The sequence below is a fragment of the Chinchilla lanigera genome, unplaced genomic scaffold (genome assembly GCF_000276665.1).
Source record: "Chinchilla lanigera isolate Chin_1 unplaced genomic scaffold, ChiLan1.0 scaffold00049, whole genome shotgun sequence".
NCBI classification, from domain to species: Eukaryota; Metazoa; Chordata; class Mammalia; order Rodentia; family Chinchillidae; genus Chinchilla; species Chinchilla lanigera.
The window spans coordinates 6179890-6199980 of NW_004955450.1; the positions used below are offsets into that span (position 1 = coordinate 6179890).

At 39.2% G+C, this 20091-nt stretch overlaps 1 protein-coding gene and 1 long non-coding RNA gene across 4 annotated transcripts in view; one reads left to right on the forward strand and one right to left on the reverse strand.

Annotated features, from left to right (window-relative positions):
* Uaca (uveal autoantigen with coiled-coil domains and ankyrin repeats) overlaps nucleotides 1-15456 on the forward strand; it is a 73075-nt gene extending 57619 nt beyond the window's left edge. For all 3 annotated transcript variants that reach the window (XM_005393643.2, XM_005393642.2, XM_005393644.1), the window contains exons 12-19: nucleotides 519-551; nucleotides 981-1079; nucleotides 4766-4802; nucleotides 5625-5674; nucleotides 7428-10166; nucleotides 11659-11811; nucleotides 12513-12578; nucleotides 15260-15456. In XM_005393643.2, the coding sequence (XP_005393700.1) occupies nucleotides 519-551; nucleotides 981-1079; nucleotides 4766-4802; nucleotides 5625-5674; nucleotides 7428-10166; nucleotides 11659-11811; nucleotides 12513-12578; nucleotides 15260-15331 (3249 nt within the window). In that variant the 3' untranslated portion in view covers nucleotides 15332-15456. The remainder of the gene's footprint in view (nucleotides 1-518; nucleotides 552-980; nucleotides 1080-4765; nucleotides 4803-5624; nucleotides 5675-7427; nucleotides 10167-11658; nucleotides 11812-12512; nucleotides 12579-15259) is intronic.
* Nucleotides 1-20091, reverse strand: part of LOC106149610 — a 42295-nt gene that overhangs the window by 5598 nt on the left and 16606 nt on the right. The gene's annotated exons all lie outside the window — the stretch shown is intronic.

The following is a 20091-nucleotide window of genomic DNA, read 5'->3' on the forward strand; positions in this document are numbered from 1 at the left end:
ACATACCTTTCAAGTAAGTATACGAGGATAGTGGTACAGACGTTCATTTTATTGTGCTCTACGTAATACTTAAATACTGAAAAGTGACACTATACTATATGCATGTATATGCATATAGTGTGTATATATATATGTGTGTGTATGTATATATACATATAATATTTCACAATAAAAAAGTAGTACCAAATAGGCAATTATTGATTTAGGTGTGTGCTAATAAAGGACTGAACTGTAATTGAGGCCATGGAAGTGAAGAGGAGGCCGCAGTAAACAGAACGAAGAACAAATAGAACTTGGAGATTCTTTTGACTCAAAGAATCACAAGTTCTTCTGAAACTAGAGAGAGGAATAAACAGCAACTCAGGCAACGGACTTGGTACCCGGAGACATGTTCTTCTCACATCCTTGTCCCCAGTCCTAAAGACATGTACTAGTCTTTTAAAAAGCTGTTTGCCAAGCTCATGCATTTTAAAATAAATTTTCAAGAATTAAAATGTCTTTCTGCTTCTTCCATTTAGGAAGTAATGGTTGCTGACGATCTGGAAAGTGAGGTAGGATGATGAATTTAATTTTAAAGCTATTTTGTAAATTGAGAATGATATTGCAATAACAGTTGAAGCACTGGATTGAGATGGAGACCATGATTCTGTGTCTAGTTATTGCTTTCAAGGAAACACAAAAGCTATACATGACTGCAAAATTGTTTGAGTATAGTTTTCTGTGAAAATATGAAAAAGTCTAAGCTATGTGAAGAAAATGTGTGAAAATAGTGACTTAAAGCAGTAAAACGTGAATTTTTATAATAGTGTTTGTATATATTATTTGTATAATTATACACATTAGCAACTCTACTAATAATTAAAATCCACCAGTTTGGAGAACTCATTAATTCCGGCCCTCAGAGTAATTCCAGCTCACATTTTTAACTCTATTTCAAGCGCAGGGAGATTTTACTTTGTTTTTATTCCTTTCCCTTTCAGAGAGAAAAGCTGAAGTCCCTTTTGGCAGCTAAAGAAAAGCAACATGAAGAAAGTTTAAGAACCATTGAAGCTCTGAAAAATCGATTTAAGTATTTAGAGGTATAGAAAGCTTAAATTATTCCAATAATTTACAGGGGGAGAATGAAGGGCGTGGTGTCAGAGTTGAATGTGAATTCTGTCTGTTCTTTACAGTGTGGCTCGGGTAGCTCATTTAAGTCTTTTCCTGTTCCGCACAGCGTTGTAAAGGTTCACTGAGATCCTGTCAGTTAGCTAACGTGTAGCTGACAGTCCTGTCTCAGTTTCTTGTCCCTAACCTTCGCGTCCATTCTCCTCTATTGAGAGCTTCAGGTTTTGAGCTGTGTGTTTGCATTGACTGTGCTGGCCGTGATAGAGAGCATCACCTAGAGGGGGGTGTGTCCAGAGTTACCTGGGGAAGGACCGTGTCCATGTGGGTTAAGCAGAACACTTGGGTGAGGGCTGTGTGTCAGTACAGCTCAGATCGTAGGCTCGCCTTTGATGGAATCACTTATAGTTTTTCCAAGCCATATTTTTTTCACCTATTTGTTGAAATGCAATCGACATTAAAAAGTACTCATGTTAAAAGTGACTAAGTTGGTGAATTCTCACAAGCTGAACTCACCCAGATCAAGGAACAGGACGTCAGCAGCACCCAGAAATCTCCCTAACGCTCCCCTTTCGTCACTACCCGCTCTCCCCACTGGCAGTGTAGTTACTCTGACTTTTAATGGCATAGATTTATTTAGCAAGTCCATAGCGTGTGTAAGTGTCACTCAGCACTGGGGGCACAGGGGAAAGTGGCTGATTCTTACTGAGGACCACAACTCCAATGTACATTTTTAAAAGTGCCTTAGTCCATTTGTGCCTCTGCAACAAAATACCTGAGGCTGGATGACCTACCAGAAATCCGTTTCCCACAGTTATGGGGCCGGTATTCCGTGTCTGCTGAGCACCTCTGGCTAAACCTTCTTCACCCGATGCGAGGGCCAAGTGCCGAGCTCTCACTTGGCAAAAGGCTAAAGGGCAGAAAGGGGCTGGGCTCGCTCTCTACAGCTCTCTCCAAAGAGGCACTTGTTTCTTCAGGGAGCAGAGTCTTTGAGACTTAATCATTTCCCTCCAGGCCCCGCTCCTTAATTCCACCACAAAAGGAAATCAGTTTCAGCACATTTTGGGGGATATGCAGAAGGTAACAAAAAGTAACTTTTCCTGTAAATAAAAATTGCAGTTATGAAAAACAATGTAAAGTAGGGGTGAATTTCACAGGTGTAATGTTGCATGAAAGAAATCAGACACAAAGCCTGCACAGTCCCTAACGCTACACTGCTCCATTAGTCCAGCTCCATTGCATGGGCCCCATCGGCCCATAAAGCAGTATGAGGTGTTTAGACCCCTGGGTGAGGCCTTCTGGCTGGGTGGGGTGTGAGAAACTTCTAGGCTGCAGTGAACGTTGTGTACCTTGGTCTGGGTTGTGATCACACAAGATGAACATGTGCAGAAAGTGTGTACTGTAACCACTGCACTTGAGTGCAGCTGCGTTATACCTTGGTGCATTTTTTTAAATGACAGCAAAAGTGTTCTGTATTGATGGCTACAGTCCAAAGATTATTCAGAAAGAGTTTTATACACTAAAGAATGCTGTAACTGCAGTGGCTTCTGTCTTTTCGCATTTGGAGGCTCTTTTTTAAGGTCATCTGGAATGCAGTAATGCCCAACATTGACATGTTACAGACCCTGTGTCGGGAACTATACACACGGCAGTAAACGCAGCAGCCTTGTGGGATAGGTGTCATTGTAGCTGCACTTTATGTGCAAGGAGGCTGAAGAAGAGAGAGGGTCACCCGGGGAGGAGTTCACAGACTAAAGTCCAGAACCGGAACTTTCGCCCAGGCATCTGGCTTCTTGGTGCTCTTTGTGTTCTCACCTAGTTTTCCAACTGGAATAGCTTAGATGAGAAAATACAAGTGTATAGACAGGGCCTGTGAGGTATTCGTCAATCTGACACCTGTAATTTGGGTAGTAGTCACATATTACTTCTTAGGAGGTAAAATCTCTCTGTATGTCCTCTGAATATGATGTTTTTCTGTAGCTTTTGACAAACTCAAATTTGTCAAATTTATAACTTTCAGCAAAGTCAATTATGACCTATAACTTATTAAAATTACACAAAAGTAACTTATTACAAACCAGTATATATTTATTTTCTAAAAATTAGAAGATACAGATAAACTAAAAGCAGAAAATAGATACTTTCTGGGTGTAATGGCACATGTCTGTAATCCCAGCATTTGGGAGGCTGAGGCAGGAGGATTGTCATGAGTTCCTGGCCAGCTTTGGCTACATGGTGAGTTCAAAGACTAGCCTTGGCTACATAGCCAGATCCTGTCTTAGGGGGAAAAAAAGACACCTGCAATAGTACCGTTAGCACCTACGAATATCGTTTCCATCCTTTGTGTATTACAATTCATTCAACAGGTAGGATCATATTGTACTTCGTGTCTTATATTGTTTCTTGTTCTATGTAACGGAGACATGTTCCTCAGTTAGTATATATTGATTGTGATGAATTTTCATACTCAGAACGATTGTTCTACTTTCAAAAAGAAATTACAGGACCTACTTTTTATGCATTCCAGCATTTGTGAAAGCTGAAGATGACTTGAATACCCATTATGATATCATGTCACCCGCTTAGGGGTGTAGCTTAATAGTAGAGTCCCCCGAATTCATTCCCAAGGACCACACACATGCACACAACAGTACCAGCAACAGTGAAAACCTTCGTCAGTCACCGACAGTATCACTGAGTTATATGTAATCCTTGATGTGTGGGTATTTCCCCTATGTTTATAGAAAAAATACAGGGAAATACAGCTGTTTTAGAATGAGGCTAATTTTATGTAGAATTCATATATTCGTTTTCATTTGAGAAATGCAGGAAAGATAATAAAACCAGGTTACACATTTTGAACTTCTTGTGTGCACAGTTACCCCCCCAAACACACATACGTGTATAAGACTATTTCATAAGTTATTGGAAATTCTAATATTAAATATTACGTAGAACCAAGAGCTTACCTATGCTTATGGATATTTTTCTATATACTTGGGCTGCTGAGATTTAATGGAGGTGGCATTAACCTAGCTACAAACCTCTAGACTGCTTTATCCAGGTCACCTAGCTCCAGGTGTGCCATGTAGTTATTAGTGCTACACCGAAGGACATGAACTACACTCACATACCCCTGTATATTAGATTCTTTGTGTTCTTACTTGGGAAAAGAGCAGTGCACATGTATTTTAGTTGTGAGCATCCAAATTGTCTCTGCTACTCTCGTTTTACCAACTGATGCATTGACAGGTTTATCGCGGTTTGTAGGCTTTTCTCTCAGATCCATTTCCTGCGCTCTGCCTCCTTTTGCCTTCAGAAGTGGTCAGAGTTCTGTAAATTCTGAAAGACAGAACTATGCTAATTCTTGCAGTTAGTGGGAAGGGGTTCCTGCTCCCAATAGTGGCAAGGTAAAAGGAATCCTCGATGGGAATGTGGCACTTCCTTTTTTTTGAGGCAGAACAGTAGCAAATACTAGTACTACACGTTTTTTCAGTTGCTTGGAGGCTCACTTTTTTTTTCATCAGTGTAATAAAGGTTTATCTTGAAGTGCTTGGCAGCTTTTATTAAAATGCTTAGTTGAAGTAGTTTATAGATACATCATTTCACAAAATGAAGCAGCGTTCACCTGAAATGTGTTCCTGTATGTTTCTGGTTTCAGAGTGATCATTTAGGATCAGGAAGTCACTTCAGTAACCGTAAGTATAAAAGCATGGATGATCATTATGGGTCACCCAGTTGAAACAAGAAAGAATATTCATGCCTGTTTACCTGGCCATACGTAAATCTGCTGCTGCTGCTTACTGTGTACCTCAACAGATGGAGCTAGAGAGGGGTTCAGATGAATGCTGTGGGCTCTAGCATGAAACCTGGTAGTCACCTTTCCCCCGGCTTTTCGCACCACCTATAATTTAAAACTGTAAATGGTATGAGTTACCACATTTGCCTTGTTGATTAGTATACATTCATCTCATGATACTGAGGGTTTGTTTTTTTCTAGAAAGAAACAGTTTTCTGATTTTGAGAAGTCAATCTCAATGCTGATAAGTATTTTATAATTACAAGTTCCATAAACAACTGTTTGTTATTTTAGGGCCATACATAATTAGTCTTCACTTCTGTTTCTTCTCTAATTTTATGAATTTTTTCTACAAAAATCTGATTTTTTTGCTTCTTAGTTGAGTATTAAACTATACTCGAGCTAAGTACAACAGTAGTATTTATCCTATACAGTTCAAAGAAATTTTTTTTGATTATATATTTTCTAATAACCGTGTAACCTATTTAACCTAACCAATTTAGTATCTATTGTTCACTAGGCTATGGATACTTCCCTTATATTTATAGAAACAGGAAAAGGTGTGGCTATTTTAGATCCATGTTAGCTCAAGAATAATTTTATGTTGTACTTCCCGCTTTTAATTGGATTATAAAGAAAAGGAAATAATAACCAAGTTAGTGGTTACCCTAAGCTGGTGTGGATATTTAAGTTAAGATGTCGTTTATTTGGACTTATTTAGGAAAAGAAGATGTGCTCAAACAAGGTCCAATGTATATGATGGAATCTCAGGTAATACTTTTTTAATTTTAAAAAACATTTAAAGAAAACATTTGTATCTTTATGAAGAGAGGAAGCAGCATTGCATATTTACTAAGTACGGATACAGTGAGTAAAATCTTCATTACTGGAGTTTATCTTGTTCTCTGGAGGTTACTGAAAGCAGACGCTGCTGTCCTGGTGCGCGCTGCAGTGTCTGCGATGGCAGTGGCTTTGGTAGTAAGCCTCTGTTCTTCACAGTGACTGCAGCTCATCCTCTTCACCCATATAGCAGGGCACATAGGTATGAGTAATTAAAAGGTCCTTGGCTCGGGCACACAAATGTATTTTTCCCTGCAATTACATGTATATTCTGTGTTTTAGAAGTTCACATCAAAATAAAGTTTCTGAGGGGTACTGTCTGATTTGCTTACCTATTTATCTGTCCCTATTTTATTTTTCAGTAGGTACAAGGTTCACATTTCTAGTGCCTTCTGTAGCCTGCAGAACTGATATGTATTTGGAGTGTAAAGGCTTTTTTACGTTCTGACCTCTGCAGGCAGAATGGGGAGGCCTAGATAATGTGGAAGGTATCTGTAAGATGAAGAATTCTGAGATTCTAAGTAGAGAGAACGGTTTTCAGCTAACCAGTGCCAAAGATTAGATAAATGTTTGATTGTAGGAAAATAAACATGGAAATTGTGAAGCTGTGTAGTTTCTTGGCAAACTGCAGTAGCCTTAAACTGAAAATAAAATTGATAAATTGAAGAAGACTGTAGAAGGAAACCAGGGCGAGGAGATTATTCCATGTTGTCATGTTTCTCTTGATTCAGAGGAAGGTAGTTTGTATTGAACCAAATAATCATAAAACTTGCCCATTGAAATCATAGGATGTCCTCATGGCATAGTGCTTTTATCAATGAACTTGTACTTATAAAGAGCCCTTATTGTAATAAGCTCAATGGGGCAATAAAGAGCTAAGTTTAGTCTTTCATGATTGTGTGTTCTGCTACTTGAACTGTTTCATTCAAAAGTTTAATTGTACTTCTGGGGGCTTTTTTTTGGTCAGCATTTAATAGAGGAAGCAAGGTACTGTATTAATCTAGATTTGTACTAAGATTATGTGTTAAATTCTATCCTAAGAGAAGAAAACTTGTTTCTCTTTTTGAGAGCTAACTGACATTTTCTTAATAACTGTCATACTAGCTGGGGTTTACTTGAGTAGTATTTTTAATATTTAAGAAACGTTATGTTGGAGTTAACAGTGAAGGTATTCATTCACAAGCCATATACTTCATTAGAACATCAGTAATATATAATTCTATGAAATTTTTTGCATATTTTAAATTATAGTACTTCATATTGTAAATTGCAGTACTTATTTTTATTCAAGCATTCTGATAGCTTGCTTTAGAATTTGATATTCTAAGTACATTATATGCTGTAAACATAGAAATGGTAAATATGTTTTGATGAGGTTGGTACTCTTGTGTTATGGGTAGATATTATCAAGAGGACAGAAAGGAAAGTGAGTCCAGATGCCACAGCTACTTTTCTTCTTTGTTCTGCCAGAAATAGACTTAAGTGAACAGATCTCAAAATGTTAAGAAACTTATACCTAGAAATGTTTTTCTTGCCACAAAAATCAGTACTATGATTATTTTTTTTCCATTGGCCGACGCTGGAAACCTTTGACTCCGGGTAAGGGAGAAACTTTATATATATTTGACAAATAGTGAGTGTCTCCCTCAGGCTTTTGTGATTGATGTCACTTCTTCCTTTTCAGTGCACTTCCCCTGGACTGCCAGCCCACATGCAAAGTAGGTCTATGCTAAGACCCCTGGAGGTATCACTACCCAGTCAAAGCTCACACTCAGAAAACGAGATTTTAAAGAAAGAGCTAGAAGCAATGCGAACTTTCTGTGACTCAGCAAAACAAGACCGGCTCAAACTCCAAAATGAACTGGCGCACAAGGTGGCAGAATGCAAAGCTTTAGCTTTAGAATGTGAAAGAGTCAAGGAGGACTCCGATGAGCAGATAAAGCAGTTAGAAGATGCCTTAAAAGATGTGCAGAAGCGGATGTATGAGTCAGAAGGCAAAGTGAAGCAAATGCAGACCCATTTCCTTGCCCTTAAGGAGCACCTGACAAGTGAAGCGGCCACAGGAAACCACAGAGTCATGGAGGAGCTGAAGGACCAGTTGAAAGACATGAAAGCAAAATACGAAGGCGCCTCAGCAGAAGTGGGAAAACTACGAAACCAAATCAAGCAAAATGAGATGTTAGTGGAAGAGTTTAAGAGGGATGAAGGCAGGCTGGTGGAGGAAAAGAAACGATTGCAGAAGGAATTTAGTATGTGCGAAATGGAGCGGGAAAAGAAAGGAAGGAAGGTCGTGGAGATGGAAGGGCAGTTAAAAGAATTGTTAGCCAAGGTGGCCCTGTCCATCCCAACCGAGAAGTTTGAGAACATGAAGAGCTTACTATCAAATGAAGTGAACGAGAAAGCAAAGAAGCTAGTAGAGATGGAAAGGGAGTATGAGCGATCACTTAGTGAAATTCGGCAGTTAAAGAGAGAGCTCGAGAATGTCAGGGCCAGGCTCGCGCAGCAAGTCAGCCCGGAGGAACACGAGCAGCTCAAGGGCAGGCTAGAGCAAAAGTCCGGAGAGCTCGGGAGGAAGGTCACCGAGTTAACGCTGAAAAACCAGACTCTCCAAAAGGAGCTTGAGAAGGTTCATCTGGATAACAAGCTCCTCAGCCAGCAAGTGCATAACCTAAGCACGGAGATGAAAACTCATTACGTCCCTCTAAAAGTCAGTGAAGAAATGAAAAAGTCACATGATGTTAATATTGATGATTTGAATAAAAAGCTTTCAGAGGCAACACAGAAATATACAGAAAAGAAATCTGAAGTGGAGAAATTGTTGATGGAAAATGACAGGTTACGTAAGAACATTAACCGCCTGGAAACTGTGTTCATTCCTCCTGAGAAACATGAAAAAGAGATGATGGCCCTGAAATTCAATATTGTTGAACTTAAAAAACAGCTATCTGAACTTAATAAAAAATGTGGCGAAGATCAAGAGAAAATTCACGCACTCACATCTGAAAAGGCCAATTTGAAAAAGACGCTGAGTAACCAGTATGTGCCAGCCCAAACCCACGAAGAGATTAAAACTGCCCTGAGCAACACATTAGATAAGACCAGTAGAGAGTTGTCTGATGCAAAGAAGCGATTCGAAGACGTAAACCAGGAACTTGTAAAAATAAAAGACGAGAATGAAATATTAAAAAGAAACCTTGAAACCACTCAGAATCAAATCAAAGCCAAGTACATCAGCCTGGAGGAGCACGAGGGGAAGATGAGCGCCGTGAGTCAGAGCCTGCAGGAGGTGCGGGAGGCGAACGCTGCAGTTCTGGCCGACCACCGCCGGGGCCAGGAGGAGATCGCGTCGCTGCATGCTGAAATTAAAGCCCAGAAGAAGGAACTTGACACGATCCATGAGTGCATCAAACTAAAATACGCTCCCATCATCAGCTTTGAAGAGAGTGAGCGGAAATTCAAAGCAACCGAGAAAGAACTAAAAGAAAAGCTATCAGAGCAGACCCAGAAGTGCAGCGTCAGAGAAGAAGAAGTCAAGAAAAGCAAGCAAGAGAGTGAGAAGTTAAAGAGGGAGATCGGTAACCTGCAGAAAGAGTTAAAGGATAGGAATGTCCTCGTGGAGAATGCCCGTGACATGGAAAGGGTGCTGAGCAGGAAAGCAGAAGAGCTCAGCAAACAGTTAAAAGATCTGTCACAGAAGTACACTGACGTACAGGCCGAGAAGGAGACACTAGCAGAGGAAAAGGCCAGACAGACCTCTGAGATCCTTGCAGTACAAAGTCTTCTGCAAAATCAGCATGTTCCATTGGAACAGGTGGAGGCCCTGAAAAAATCTCTTAATGGCACCATTGAGAACTTGAAGGAAGAACTGAAGAATAAGCAGAAGTGCTTTGAGAAAGAGCAGCAGACAGTGAGCAAGCTGCAGCAGCTGCTGGAGAATCAAAAGAACTCTTCTGTGCCCCTGGCAGAACACCTGCAGGTTAAGGAAGCATTTGAGAAAGAGGTTGGCGTCATGAAAGCTAGCTTGAGGGAAAAGGAAGAAGAAAGCCAAAACAAAACCCAAGAGGTCTCCAAGCTTCAGACTGAAGTTCAGAATACTAAACAAGCGTTAAAAAAATTAGAGACTAGAGAGGTAGTTGATTTGTCTAAATATAAAGCAACGAAAAAGGACTTAGAGACCCAGGTTTCCAACCTAAATGAAAAATTGGCCAATCTGAACAGAAAGTATGATGAAGTGTGTGAAGAGGTCTTGCATGCCAAGAAGAAGAACTTAGCTACAAAAGATGAGAAGGAATTACTGCATTTCAGCATCGAGCAAGAAATCAAGGATCAGAAAGAACGATGCGATAAGTCCTTAACAACAATCACGGAGTTACAGAGAAGAATACAAGAATCTGCTAAACAAATCGAAGCCAAAGATAATAAGGTAGGCACAAAGTCGTGTGGGTGGCTCTGCCTCGGAAAGCCCAGAGCAGAATAGGGCTCTACCATAGCATCCAGCAGGCAGGTTGACTACTGGTGTACCAAAACCTGAATTGAAGAAGCACAAACAAAAATCAAGAGCATTTTCTCCATCTGTTCTTTCACCCGGTGTAGCCACGAATTGAAGAAAGATGGGGAGACTCAAGACTCACTTGCCTCATAAACGAGTAGTCCAAGTCCCGTGGGCTTATGACAGCTGAAGAATGGGGATGGAGAGGAGGAAAAAAGCCCATGTTCCTGTGCTGCCAAAAACCAGGCACCCCGGGAAGTGCCCATACCTGATCTTGATACTTCCCTGTAGCAGTGAACTAAGCAGTCCGTCTTTCATTCTTTTGGTACAATGTACAGAATAAGTATTCAACAATATTTTTGAAACTAGTAGTCACAGTTTATACTATGGCAATGAGACTGCAGTTTTACCCATTCAGAAGATAATTATTAAATGCCTCATGCCGGGTGCTGGGAATACAGTGGTGATAAAGGCAGATTCAGACCCAGCCCTTCTCAGTGGAGAGGTACAAATACTAACACCTGGCACGTCTTCCCATAAGACCCAGAATTGCAAACTTCTCACTGCATTTGCAAGGTCTTTAGGAATATAATATATAAGTTTACCAGCTAATTATAAATATGTACTTATACACATTGCCATTTATTGAACATGTGCTATGTATCAGACATATAATTAGGATTGTATTTGATTTTCTTAACTCTGAAAGATTTATCCCCTTTAACCAACAAGGAAATGAAAGACTCAGAAAAGTAAAGGCAATTTGCCAGTCTCATATGAGCCAGATCTGTCTGATTTCAAAGCCTATGCTTTTTTTTCTAAATAGCCTTCCTATTTTTTCTGTCTCAGTACAACAGAATAGTCTTAATACAACCCCTGAGAGGAAGAAGGCATGTAAGTTAATTCTAAATGCACAGTGTTACAGAGGACCCCCTTCCTTCCTGTGTTCCAAACCTTGCCTGGAAGATAGTTTATGTGCATTCACAGAGCCATACACATTATTTAGGAATAAGAAGACTAAATTCAGCTGAGTGTGGTGGCACACGCCTATAATCCCAGCACTCTGGAGGCTGAGGGAGGAGGATTGTTTTAAGTTTGAGGCCAGCCTGGGCTACAAAATGAGTTCAAGACCAGCTTAAACTACATAGTGAGATCCTGTCTCAGAAAGACGAAAAAAAAAATGTCTGAGTTCATGCCCAAATCAAAGGATGCATATATTCTTAGTTTGGTATTGCTTTTGTAAGAAATTTACTAGAAGGAATTTAATTAATGAAATGATACAAGTTTGTTGTTGATAAGAAGTTCGTGATATCCATACCTCCATTTTCCAGTATATAAAGTTTGTGTCTCAAATAATTGCTATGCAAGTATGTTCATTATCAATGAATAATATGTGCTTCTCCTGTGATTTCTTTTCTTTCGATAGATAACAGAACTGCTCAATGATGTAGAAAGACTAAAGCAGGCACTCAACGGCCTGTCCCAGCTCACATACACCAGCGGGAGCCCCACCAAGAGGCAGAGCCAGCTGGTGGACACCCTGCAGCACCAAGTGAAGGCCTTGCAGCAGCAGCTGGCTGTGAGTACTGGATGCCAGAGGCCTTGCGCTCAGAGGGGCCAGGACACCTTGGAGTGTGCGTGAAGCCTATTCAGAAGCCACTTGATTTGCAGCTCTGTTCATATCAAAGATGTAAACATTTTTACAAAAAGTTCCCTCTACTGGTGGAATGATGATGTTTATTTGGTGCCTAATTATATGCCAGGCCCTGCGTTCAACATTTGTACTTATTTTATGTCAAGACTTTATCATCACCACCCTACAAATCTGGTCTATTCCCTCTGTTTGGTCCTGAAAGAAACAAAGTCTAACATGAGGAAATAGATGCTTCAGTCTCAGAAGCATGGGAGGGGACTTAGTGTAGTGATAAGACGGGACGGGGCGCTTTTGTAGTCACCCACAGCATGAGTTCTGTCTGGGCAAGTTCATGGCAGTAGATGTAAACTAAAGCAGTAATTTCATATCACCTTGGATAAGTGGCACTGCTTTCATCATGAATGCTCCACACATTCCTTAGAAAAGTGTACACTGCTTCCTGTTACGGAATCCTGTGCCTGGTAGGGTCGGGTGATTTGTTCCAAGAAGAGTAGCAGGAGCCGTTTAGTGATGGTAATGCCACTGTGTTGTAGTGTCAGGCCTCAGGACGGTATTATCACAAGCCGCTGTGTGTTTGGAGCTGTGAATGCTGATATTCTGATCTGTGCATCTTTCTGCTTTTCTAGGATGCTGACAGGCAGCACCAAGAAGTAATTGCAATTTACCGGACACACCTTCTTAGTGCAGCACAGGTAAAGAACTATTGCTCTTTTGGGAAGGCTATTGTTTTAGAAAATACTGTAGTTTTTTTTTTTTTTTTCATCTTAAAGTAAATTTATGTGTGAGTGATGGATACTTAAAATAGCTGTACCCCTATAGCTGAGTGTGGTGGCACATGCCTGTAATCCTGGCACTTGAGAGGCTGAGGCAAGAGGATCAAACGTGAGTTCAAGGCTAGCCTGGACTACATAGCAAGACCCTGTCTGTAAAAAACAAAAACAATAAATAAATAAGTAAATAAATAAATAAAATAAGTAGCTATATCCCATATGCTTATTTAAAAATAATTGTGTTTCTTTTAATCATGGCTTGCATATTTCCCAGAAAAATTTACAAAGCTATGTGGCAACACAGCATCTTAAATTTAGTGTTGTCTCCATCTGCTTGTCACTCATTTTTTAGACAGTTTGGCAACATGCGATGGCAGCACGTTTTCATAGTGCTGCTGGCTAGCATTGATGCCTTGACATCCAGCAGGGCTGTCAGCTGCAGAGGGAGTGGAAAGGACTTCATGTGTATCTTGGTAGCAGAGGAGCATTGCTTTGAAATACAGAAAATGCTAGAAAAGTCTGAAAATGGCAAGCAGGCTATGCATAGAATTGTAATAGCTAGAGAAAAATTGGTCTGTTAAGAGATAATTGGTAATGTCTGTTGAGCGTTAAGCTTAGTGAAACATAAGATTACAAATTTCCTTCTTTAAGGGTGATAATGCTGTTTAAAAAAAAAAAAAAAGGCTAAGAAAATGTTTAACTTGTAAAGTCGTAGGAGCAGCATCTCCAAAATTCTCAGAATAGGTTTTTTAGGAAGATACAAATGTTAGAATGACAAGGGAGAGATAATAATAGGAATTATTTGGATTTGAAGTGTTGTAGACCTTGTTGTTCAAAAAAAAAAGAAAAAGAAAAGATTAGTGTTAAGCAGAAACTTCAAGGAATGACCATTTTTACAAGAGAGCTAGATAAAATAATAAAACAAATGATAACCAGTTTTCAGGGGGAGGTACCTGGGGATTGAACATAGGGCATCACCTTCCTGTGCTCTGCTATTGAGCTACATCCCTAGACTTAAACATCTTTTTACATTTTGAGGTAAGATCTCACTAACTTGCCTTGGCTGGCCTTGAACTGGTGAACCTCCTCTTTCAGGCTGCTAGGTAGCTGGGATTATGGGCATGCACCACTAGATCCAGTATTTTCTATGAAAAAATGATGGAGTGGAAGCTACTGAAAAAGAATAGTGCGAGCAGGTAGAAGATAGGCTGGGATTTGAAAGTGTATGGTAGTTATTAGAGAAAACTATAGGCAAAAACCAGGATAGGTAGTTTAGGAGGGCAAATAGTAGAAAAGAATAGAAAATCTATAGTATTAAGAGAGAATGAAAAACACTGGTATTGACTCATGGAAGAAGAGCTCGCTCTCACTGAAAGACACAACAAATAAATACCCTTTCTACTTTGAATAATTCACACTCCTGAAATCCGAAATTATTTTCTACTCAGTCCTAATGAAACATAACAAAAGCAATTGGCATCTGAAATAGTCTTGCCTTCTGGCATCCTGAAGTTAACTAAGAACTCAGTTTAGTCAGCTATGGCTAATGTTTGAAATTTAAACATTCTGCTGTTATAAAAACAGATTTTTGGAAGTAAAACTTTTTATATTAATAGAAACGTTGTGCCGAAACCTATGCATGTGCTCCAGCAAGAAGGAAGAAAAAAGGCTTGTATTTAGTCAACCTTTTGCCACTTTTAAAAATTTAAAGTATTTCATTTGAATTCATTGAAATATAAATGGCTACTGTGCTGTAAAAAGATGCTCAACCTAGTCAGTAATGGGGGATATGCAAATGAACGAGAGGTACCACTTTTTACATCTGGGATGGGCACCTGCGTAAGCAAGGTGAGAGTGCACTGAGTTGGCTAGAGCGTGTGGGAAAGACGTGTTTATACCTTGTTGGGTGGGAGTGTAAACTGTTATAATCTCTATAGAAGGACGTTTGTAGTACTTTGCACAATTAAAAATTGAGACTGCTTTTGACCCAGCAAGTTCTTCTCTGGGTTATCTGGCCATAAAGATTGGAAATATCATACATTGTTTGGGGAATGGGCAAAGAAATGTAATATATTCATATAATGGACTATTATACAAAAATTAAAGTAATTACATAGCTCTAGGGAAGAATAACTATGAAACTAAATAAAAAAGCAGATTACAAAATGATACATATTACATGACCTTGTTTATATAGAAAATATGAATGTGGGGATTTTTCCTCAGCTACTTCCTAATTAAACACAAAGACAATCTCAGCAACAGCAGCAACAGCAGAATTCATTGGTTTGTTTTGTTCATGTACAATTTATGCTCTCTAACCATCAGAGCCATTATTGGAGGCTGGGAGAGAAGAAGAGAGAGAGAGGGAGCGGGGTTTGTGCATTTGTTTTCTGGTGTGCACTACTTAGTAATTGGCTTTTTTCATTTTCATGCTAGAGCTATACTCCCTTTTCCAGTTATTTCCCATAGAATATCACCCTGATGTCATGAGGGTTTTGAATCGTAAGCAGTCGGGCCCCAGGATAAGGCCTTTGTCTTTTGAATTCTTGTGTAAGTAAAGATGACATGAGCTGTTTCTCGTCTTTGTTCCTTCTCCCAAGGGTCACATGGATGAAGATGTCCAGGCAGCCTTACTGCAGATCATACAGATGCGGCAGGGGCTGGTGTGCTAACGTCAGCACCTCCCGGCCCGCCTGCTTTGTCCTGCTGGTGCTGAGCATTTCCTATGCAACTCTCTGCCTCTTCTGGGCCTTACTTGGCTAGTATAATTAAAATAAAATATATTTTGTTCCATCAATAGGGTTTTTTTTTTTTTCAATTAGATGAGTATGTTACTGAGTTTTTCAGTATCAGTTCAAATCTTATGTTATTCTATACATGTTAATTTTGTAGCTAGGGAAACCACCTAACACTTTGTTTTTGATTGACTAACTACTTTTAAACCTTTGAGTCCCTAATGAAACATGCCATCTGAATGGGTCCATACAAAAAGGGGTCAGGCTGAAATAATTTAATGGTTTATTTCAGAAAAATTAATTCGGTTCATGGCCACGTTTAAGTGGATTAGAAGACCTTTCCAATCCTCAGTTGATCCTTGTGCCTAATGTAGTTTCAAGGAATGTTATGACTTGGCTGGCCAAGTTGTATCCTTATTGAGGGAACTTAATGCATGCCTTTGAATTCTGTTGGAGGTGGAAATGTGTTTTCTTCTTACACCAATAATTTTTGTGCCTTTTAAAGTAAATTTCTTTTCATAAATTCTTTTCAGTGCTAAATTACATTTAGATTAAAAACAGGCAGGGATGGAATATTTCAGGAATTTATAATGAGCTTGCCTCATTATCTCTATAACAGTATCTTAATTTTTTACTTTGTGGTGACTTTTCTTGCCACAGTATTTAGAGAACAATGATAAATGATATGTTAGATTTTTCAAAGTGTCAAAAACTTCAGATTTTTTTTAGCAATGACTGGCATTTGCTACTATTGTAAATCAAGTGCTCATTATACTTGTATCTTCCAAATGTTTCATACTTATTTGTAGGAAAGTTATACTAATGAGATTAATAATGTAAAATGCAGTTTTCCTGCAAAATTAGCGTTAGAGAATCAATTTTAGAAAACATCTTGAGGTTTTTGACAGAAGTGCAATAATATGGTAAAGTGTAAGAGTATATAGATAGCAAGAAAAGAATAAAATTGGATATGTTTATAGTAAATATTCCAATGTAATCAGCTATTTTTATTAACTTCATCTCATTAAGGAAAGTTTGTCTTGTTATTTTTACTAATATTTTGTTTACCATTCAGAATGAAAATTACTAATTTGTTAAGAAATAACTGAACAAATGGATCATTTCAGCTTAATTTTCTTAAATTGCAAAAAGTGCTTTAACAATATCTTTAAGCACCCAGAACCAGATTTTTTAAATCCCATATTTGTATAACAGGGGGAAAGGAACATCCCAATACTTTCTCACACCAAAGAATAAATCATCCTGTTTTTTCAGGGTAGAAACAATGGTGAAAAGTCAGAACTGGATTCATTTCTGATTCTCTAGGGAGATACATACAGTTGACATAAGCAATGTCTGATTTTTAAAATAATTCCATTTTCTGTGAGTTTTTGGTCACCTACTGAAGCTCAACAGCAGAGCAAATTCTAAAATGAACAGTCATGCTCAGCGTTGGGTTTTCCATAATAAAATGGGAAAGGAGCCTTATGTGTATTTTATTGTGTTTTGAACCATCAATAAAATGTTTTCTGTAGAATATTGTCTTGAACATCCTTATAAAACATTTGGAAGTTAAGCTAAGCCGTTTCATATCTTTGGAAAATTTGGAGTGGAAAATGACGGGGTCTACAGTATAGATGGTAATAATTATTTTTAGTTAACTATCCAGAACCCTCTTAAACGAATGCCATTGTCTCAACCACTTGCCTTTTGATATCAGAGGCAGAGATTTCATCTACAATGCTGGTGATTAAAACTTTTTAGTTAGTAAGCAAGTGGAGCATACACAATGGGTGATGCTTGTCTCTTTCAGCCTTGTGTGCAGAAACACTAGGAGATCTAAACTTACAGCCAAGGGAGAAAGGCCATCATCTGGGGCTGGGGATTTAGCTCAGTGGCACAGCGCCTGCCTGGCAAGCGCAAGGTCGTGAGTTTGATTCCCGGTACCAGAAAAAAAAAAAGAAAGGCAGTCGTCTAAGATATTGAAGGTCCTCTGGGAGATCTGTTATGATTGGATCCTTAGTTTTTTCTCTTATCATTCCTGCTTCCTTAGAAAAGCTTTTAACTGAGCATCATTGTTATGAAGAATTAGCTAGTAAAATCAAATATTCATCCAATGAGCTCTTTAAATTTTAATATCACAGTGACTTTAATCACAAGCTGTATCTGTATTGTTCTAAAATTCCACATGCATTTAGCTGAGTCATTGCTTTGGTTTGGCTCTCAGGTGTGCTAAATGGGAGGTGGTGTGACCTTAAGGAGGTGGGAGCTGGTGGAAGGAAGTTAGGTCATTGGAGGTTTGCCCTGAACGGGATGTTGGGACTCTGGTCCCTTCCCCTCCTCTCTCTTTGCTTCTTGGCTATTAGGAGGTAACTGGTTTCCTCTGCTACACACTTACATCCACCATGATGTGCTGCTTTGCTGCAGGCCCAGAAGCAATGGACCAAGAGACGAATGACAGAGACCAAAGCAAACCTTTCCTCTTTGTAAAGAAACGGAAAGTTGACAGATGTAGTCTTTCTCATGCCTTGTTTTTTGTTTAGTGCTCCCCTTAACTATGGCCAGTTTAAAATGTTATTTTGCATGCTTTGGCGCATTGCTGCTTTGAAAACGTTGCAGCTTTAGAACATCAGCACTCCCCTACCCCAGTCCTGGCTCTTACCAGCCTTTTTCCAATAAGGCCCTAAAATTGTTCTCATTCACCTGCTCCTTGCCTACCTGAATGGCTCGCGTTCTTCAGCTCACTTGTTTCAAAGTAGGAAAAGGACGAATCTCAAATTAATATTTGGTGTTCATGAAAACAGGCATCGGTGCTGACTACATATATGCCAGACTTCCTATTGCAGTTCTTGTGAGCTTCTCTTGACACCTGCTTCTCTGTGGTGGAAGAAAAGTACTTTTGGGGTGCAGGGGGAATGAACCCAGGGACTTGTGCTTGCAAAACACACACTGTGCCACTGAGGTACATCACCAGCCTGGAAGAAGAAAAGTACTTTTTACTGCTTCCTTATTTTCTTCATCACTGGATTCTGCAACCTTGTTGTGGTCTTTTTTCTTCTTACATATTCTCTATACCAAAGTAACAGCAGACCTCCTTCCACCAAAATATGGGTTGGAAGAGAATCGCCTGTGATCAACATGTGGAACACAGCTGAACATACTTGGCAGGGAAAAAGGAACCCCGATCTTACTCCTGGCTCTTCAACGTCATGAGTAATCTTCAGGGATGAGAGGGAAGCAACAGATGAATAAAGGCAGAGTTTGCACACACACACACACACACACACACAAATATAGATTGTGTGCTAAACACAAAATGAAAAGTAGGCATTTCTGCTCCCATTTTATTCAGTGAGGTCCCCAGCAAGACTGAATCAGGCTTTGCGGCTGGATTTCAACTCTTGTCTCATGTTCTGGTTTGGTTATTTAAAACAACCATCTAGACCATCCTTTCCAGGTAAATATTAACCTGCTTCTTAGCATGGATTCTGATTCTTACTGCATATATTGACCTTTGGCTCAAGTGAGTATGAATGTACAGATTAAAAAACAAAAAGCTCAAGCTGCAGCAGAAATGGCATTCGAACAAGACTCCCTGGGCAGTGAAAGTGCTTGTGCTTAGCATAATTGGGCGCGTGGTATCGCTTTTGCAGTAGAGGGTATTTTCATTATGTATGCCTGCATGCACAAACATGGGTGATGCATGAATTCAGCCAAAAGGGGAAGGTAACAGAAATGTCACATGTAAATAAAAAAGAGCCAAGACTTGCGAGGTTTGCTTCCCTGGTTATATATACATATGTAATTTAGTCACATGTGTATATATATCTATTTAAATGTGTATATATTCCATTCAGATATCAATAAAAAACAATGTCCCCTGTAATTGTTATCTGCCATCAAATTGTTGTGCTTAATAACCCTGATTTTTATTTTATATTTTAAGCAGATTTGTGATTTTTTTTTTTTCCTCCATGATAGCAGTCCTGGGAATATTTTGAATTCTGGAAAGAGTTTAGAGAGTTTATTGCCTTCTTAATAATTTAGAGCATCTATTGCTCTGCCAAGGCAGAAGATTAACATTTAATAGAAAAAATTATATATCTATAATTCAGTCACAGCTATTAGATCAGATGGATTTTACATTAAGTGAAAAAGATGTTGAGCATTTAAGGACCATTAAACTACAGGGCTCTTTTATTAGGTTTTAAGGCCTCCAAACCAGGGTCCTGCTGCGAAGAGTATTTATTTTACATATACAGAACACATTAAGGGTGGGGAAAGGGCACACATTTTAAAAGAAAATAGGCCATGAAAAAGTGTAATTTTCCACATTGTGAACAGCTACCGTACAGCTTCAGACTTATTTTATAATAATTAGTTTTATGCATCATTAGCTTTTTCAGAGGCTAGGAGAATAGAGTGAAGGCCATTTTACAAATGGTACCTGCAAGGAATCTAAGTAGCTGTGTCTCCTCTGTTGGGTTTGTACTTTGGCCATGTTTTGTACCAGGATCCTTAAGGTTGCTTATACCATCAAATATCTAAATGTAAAAATGCCTCCTCCAGAGGTTTTTAAAGACTAGAGACAAAGACCAAGAGAGGAGAAAGTCTAATCCAGTGAGTCTAGTGATTCTCTAGTGATTCCTCAGTTATCAAGGAAGACACTGGCCCTTGAGAAGAATTGCTTGGCTATA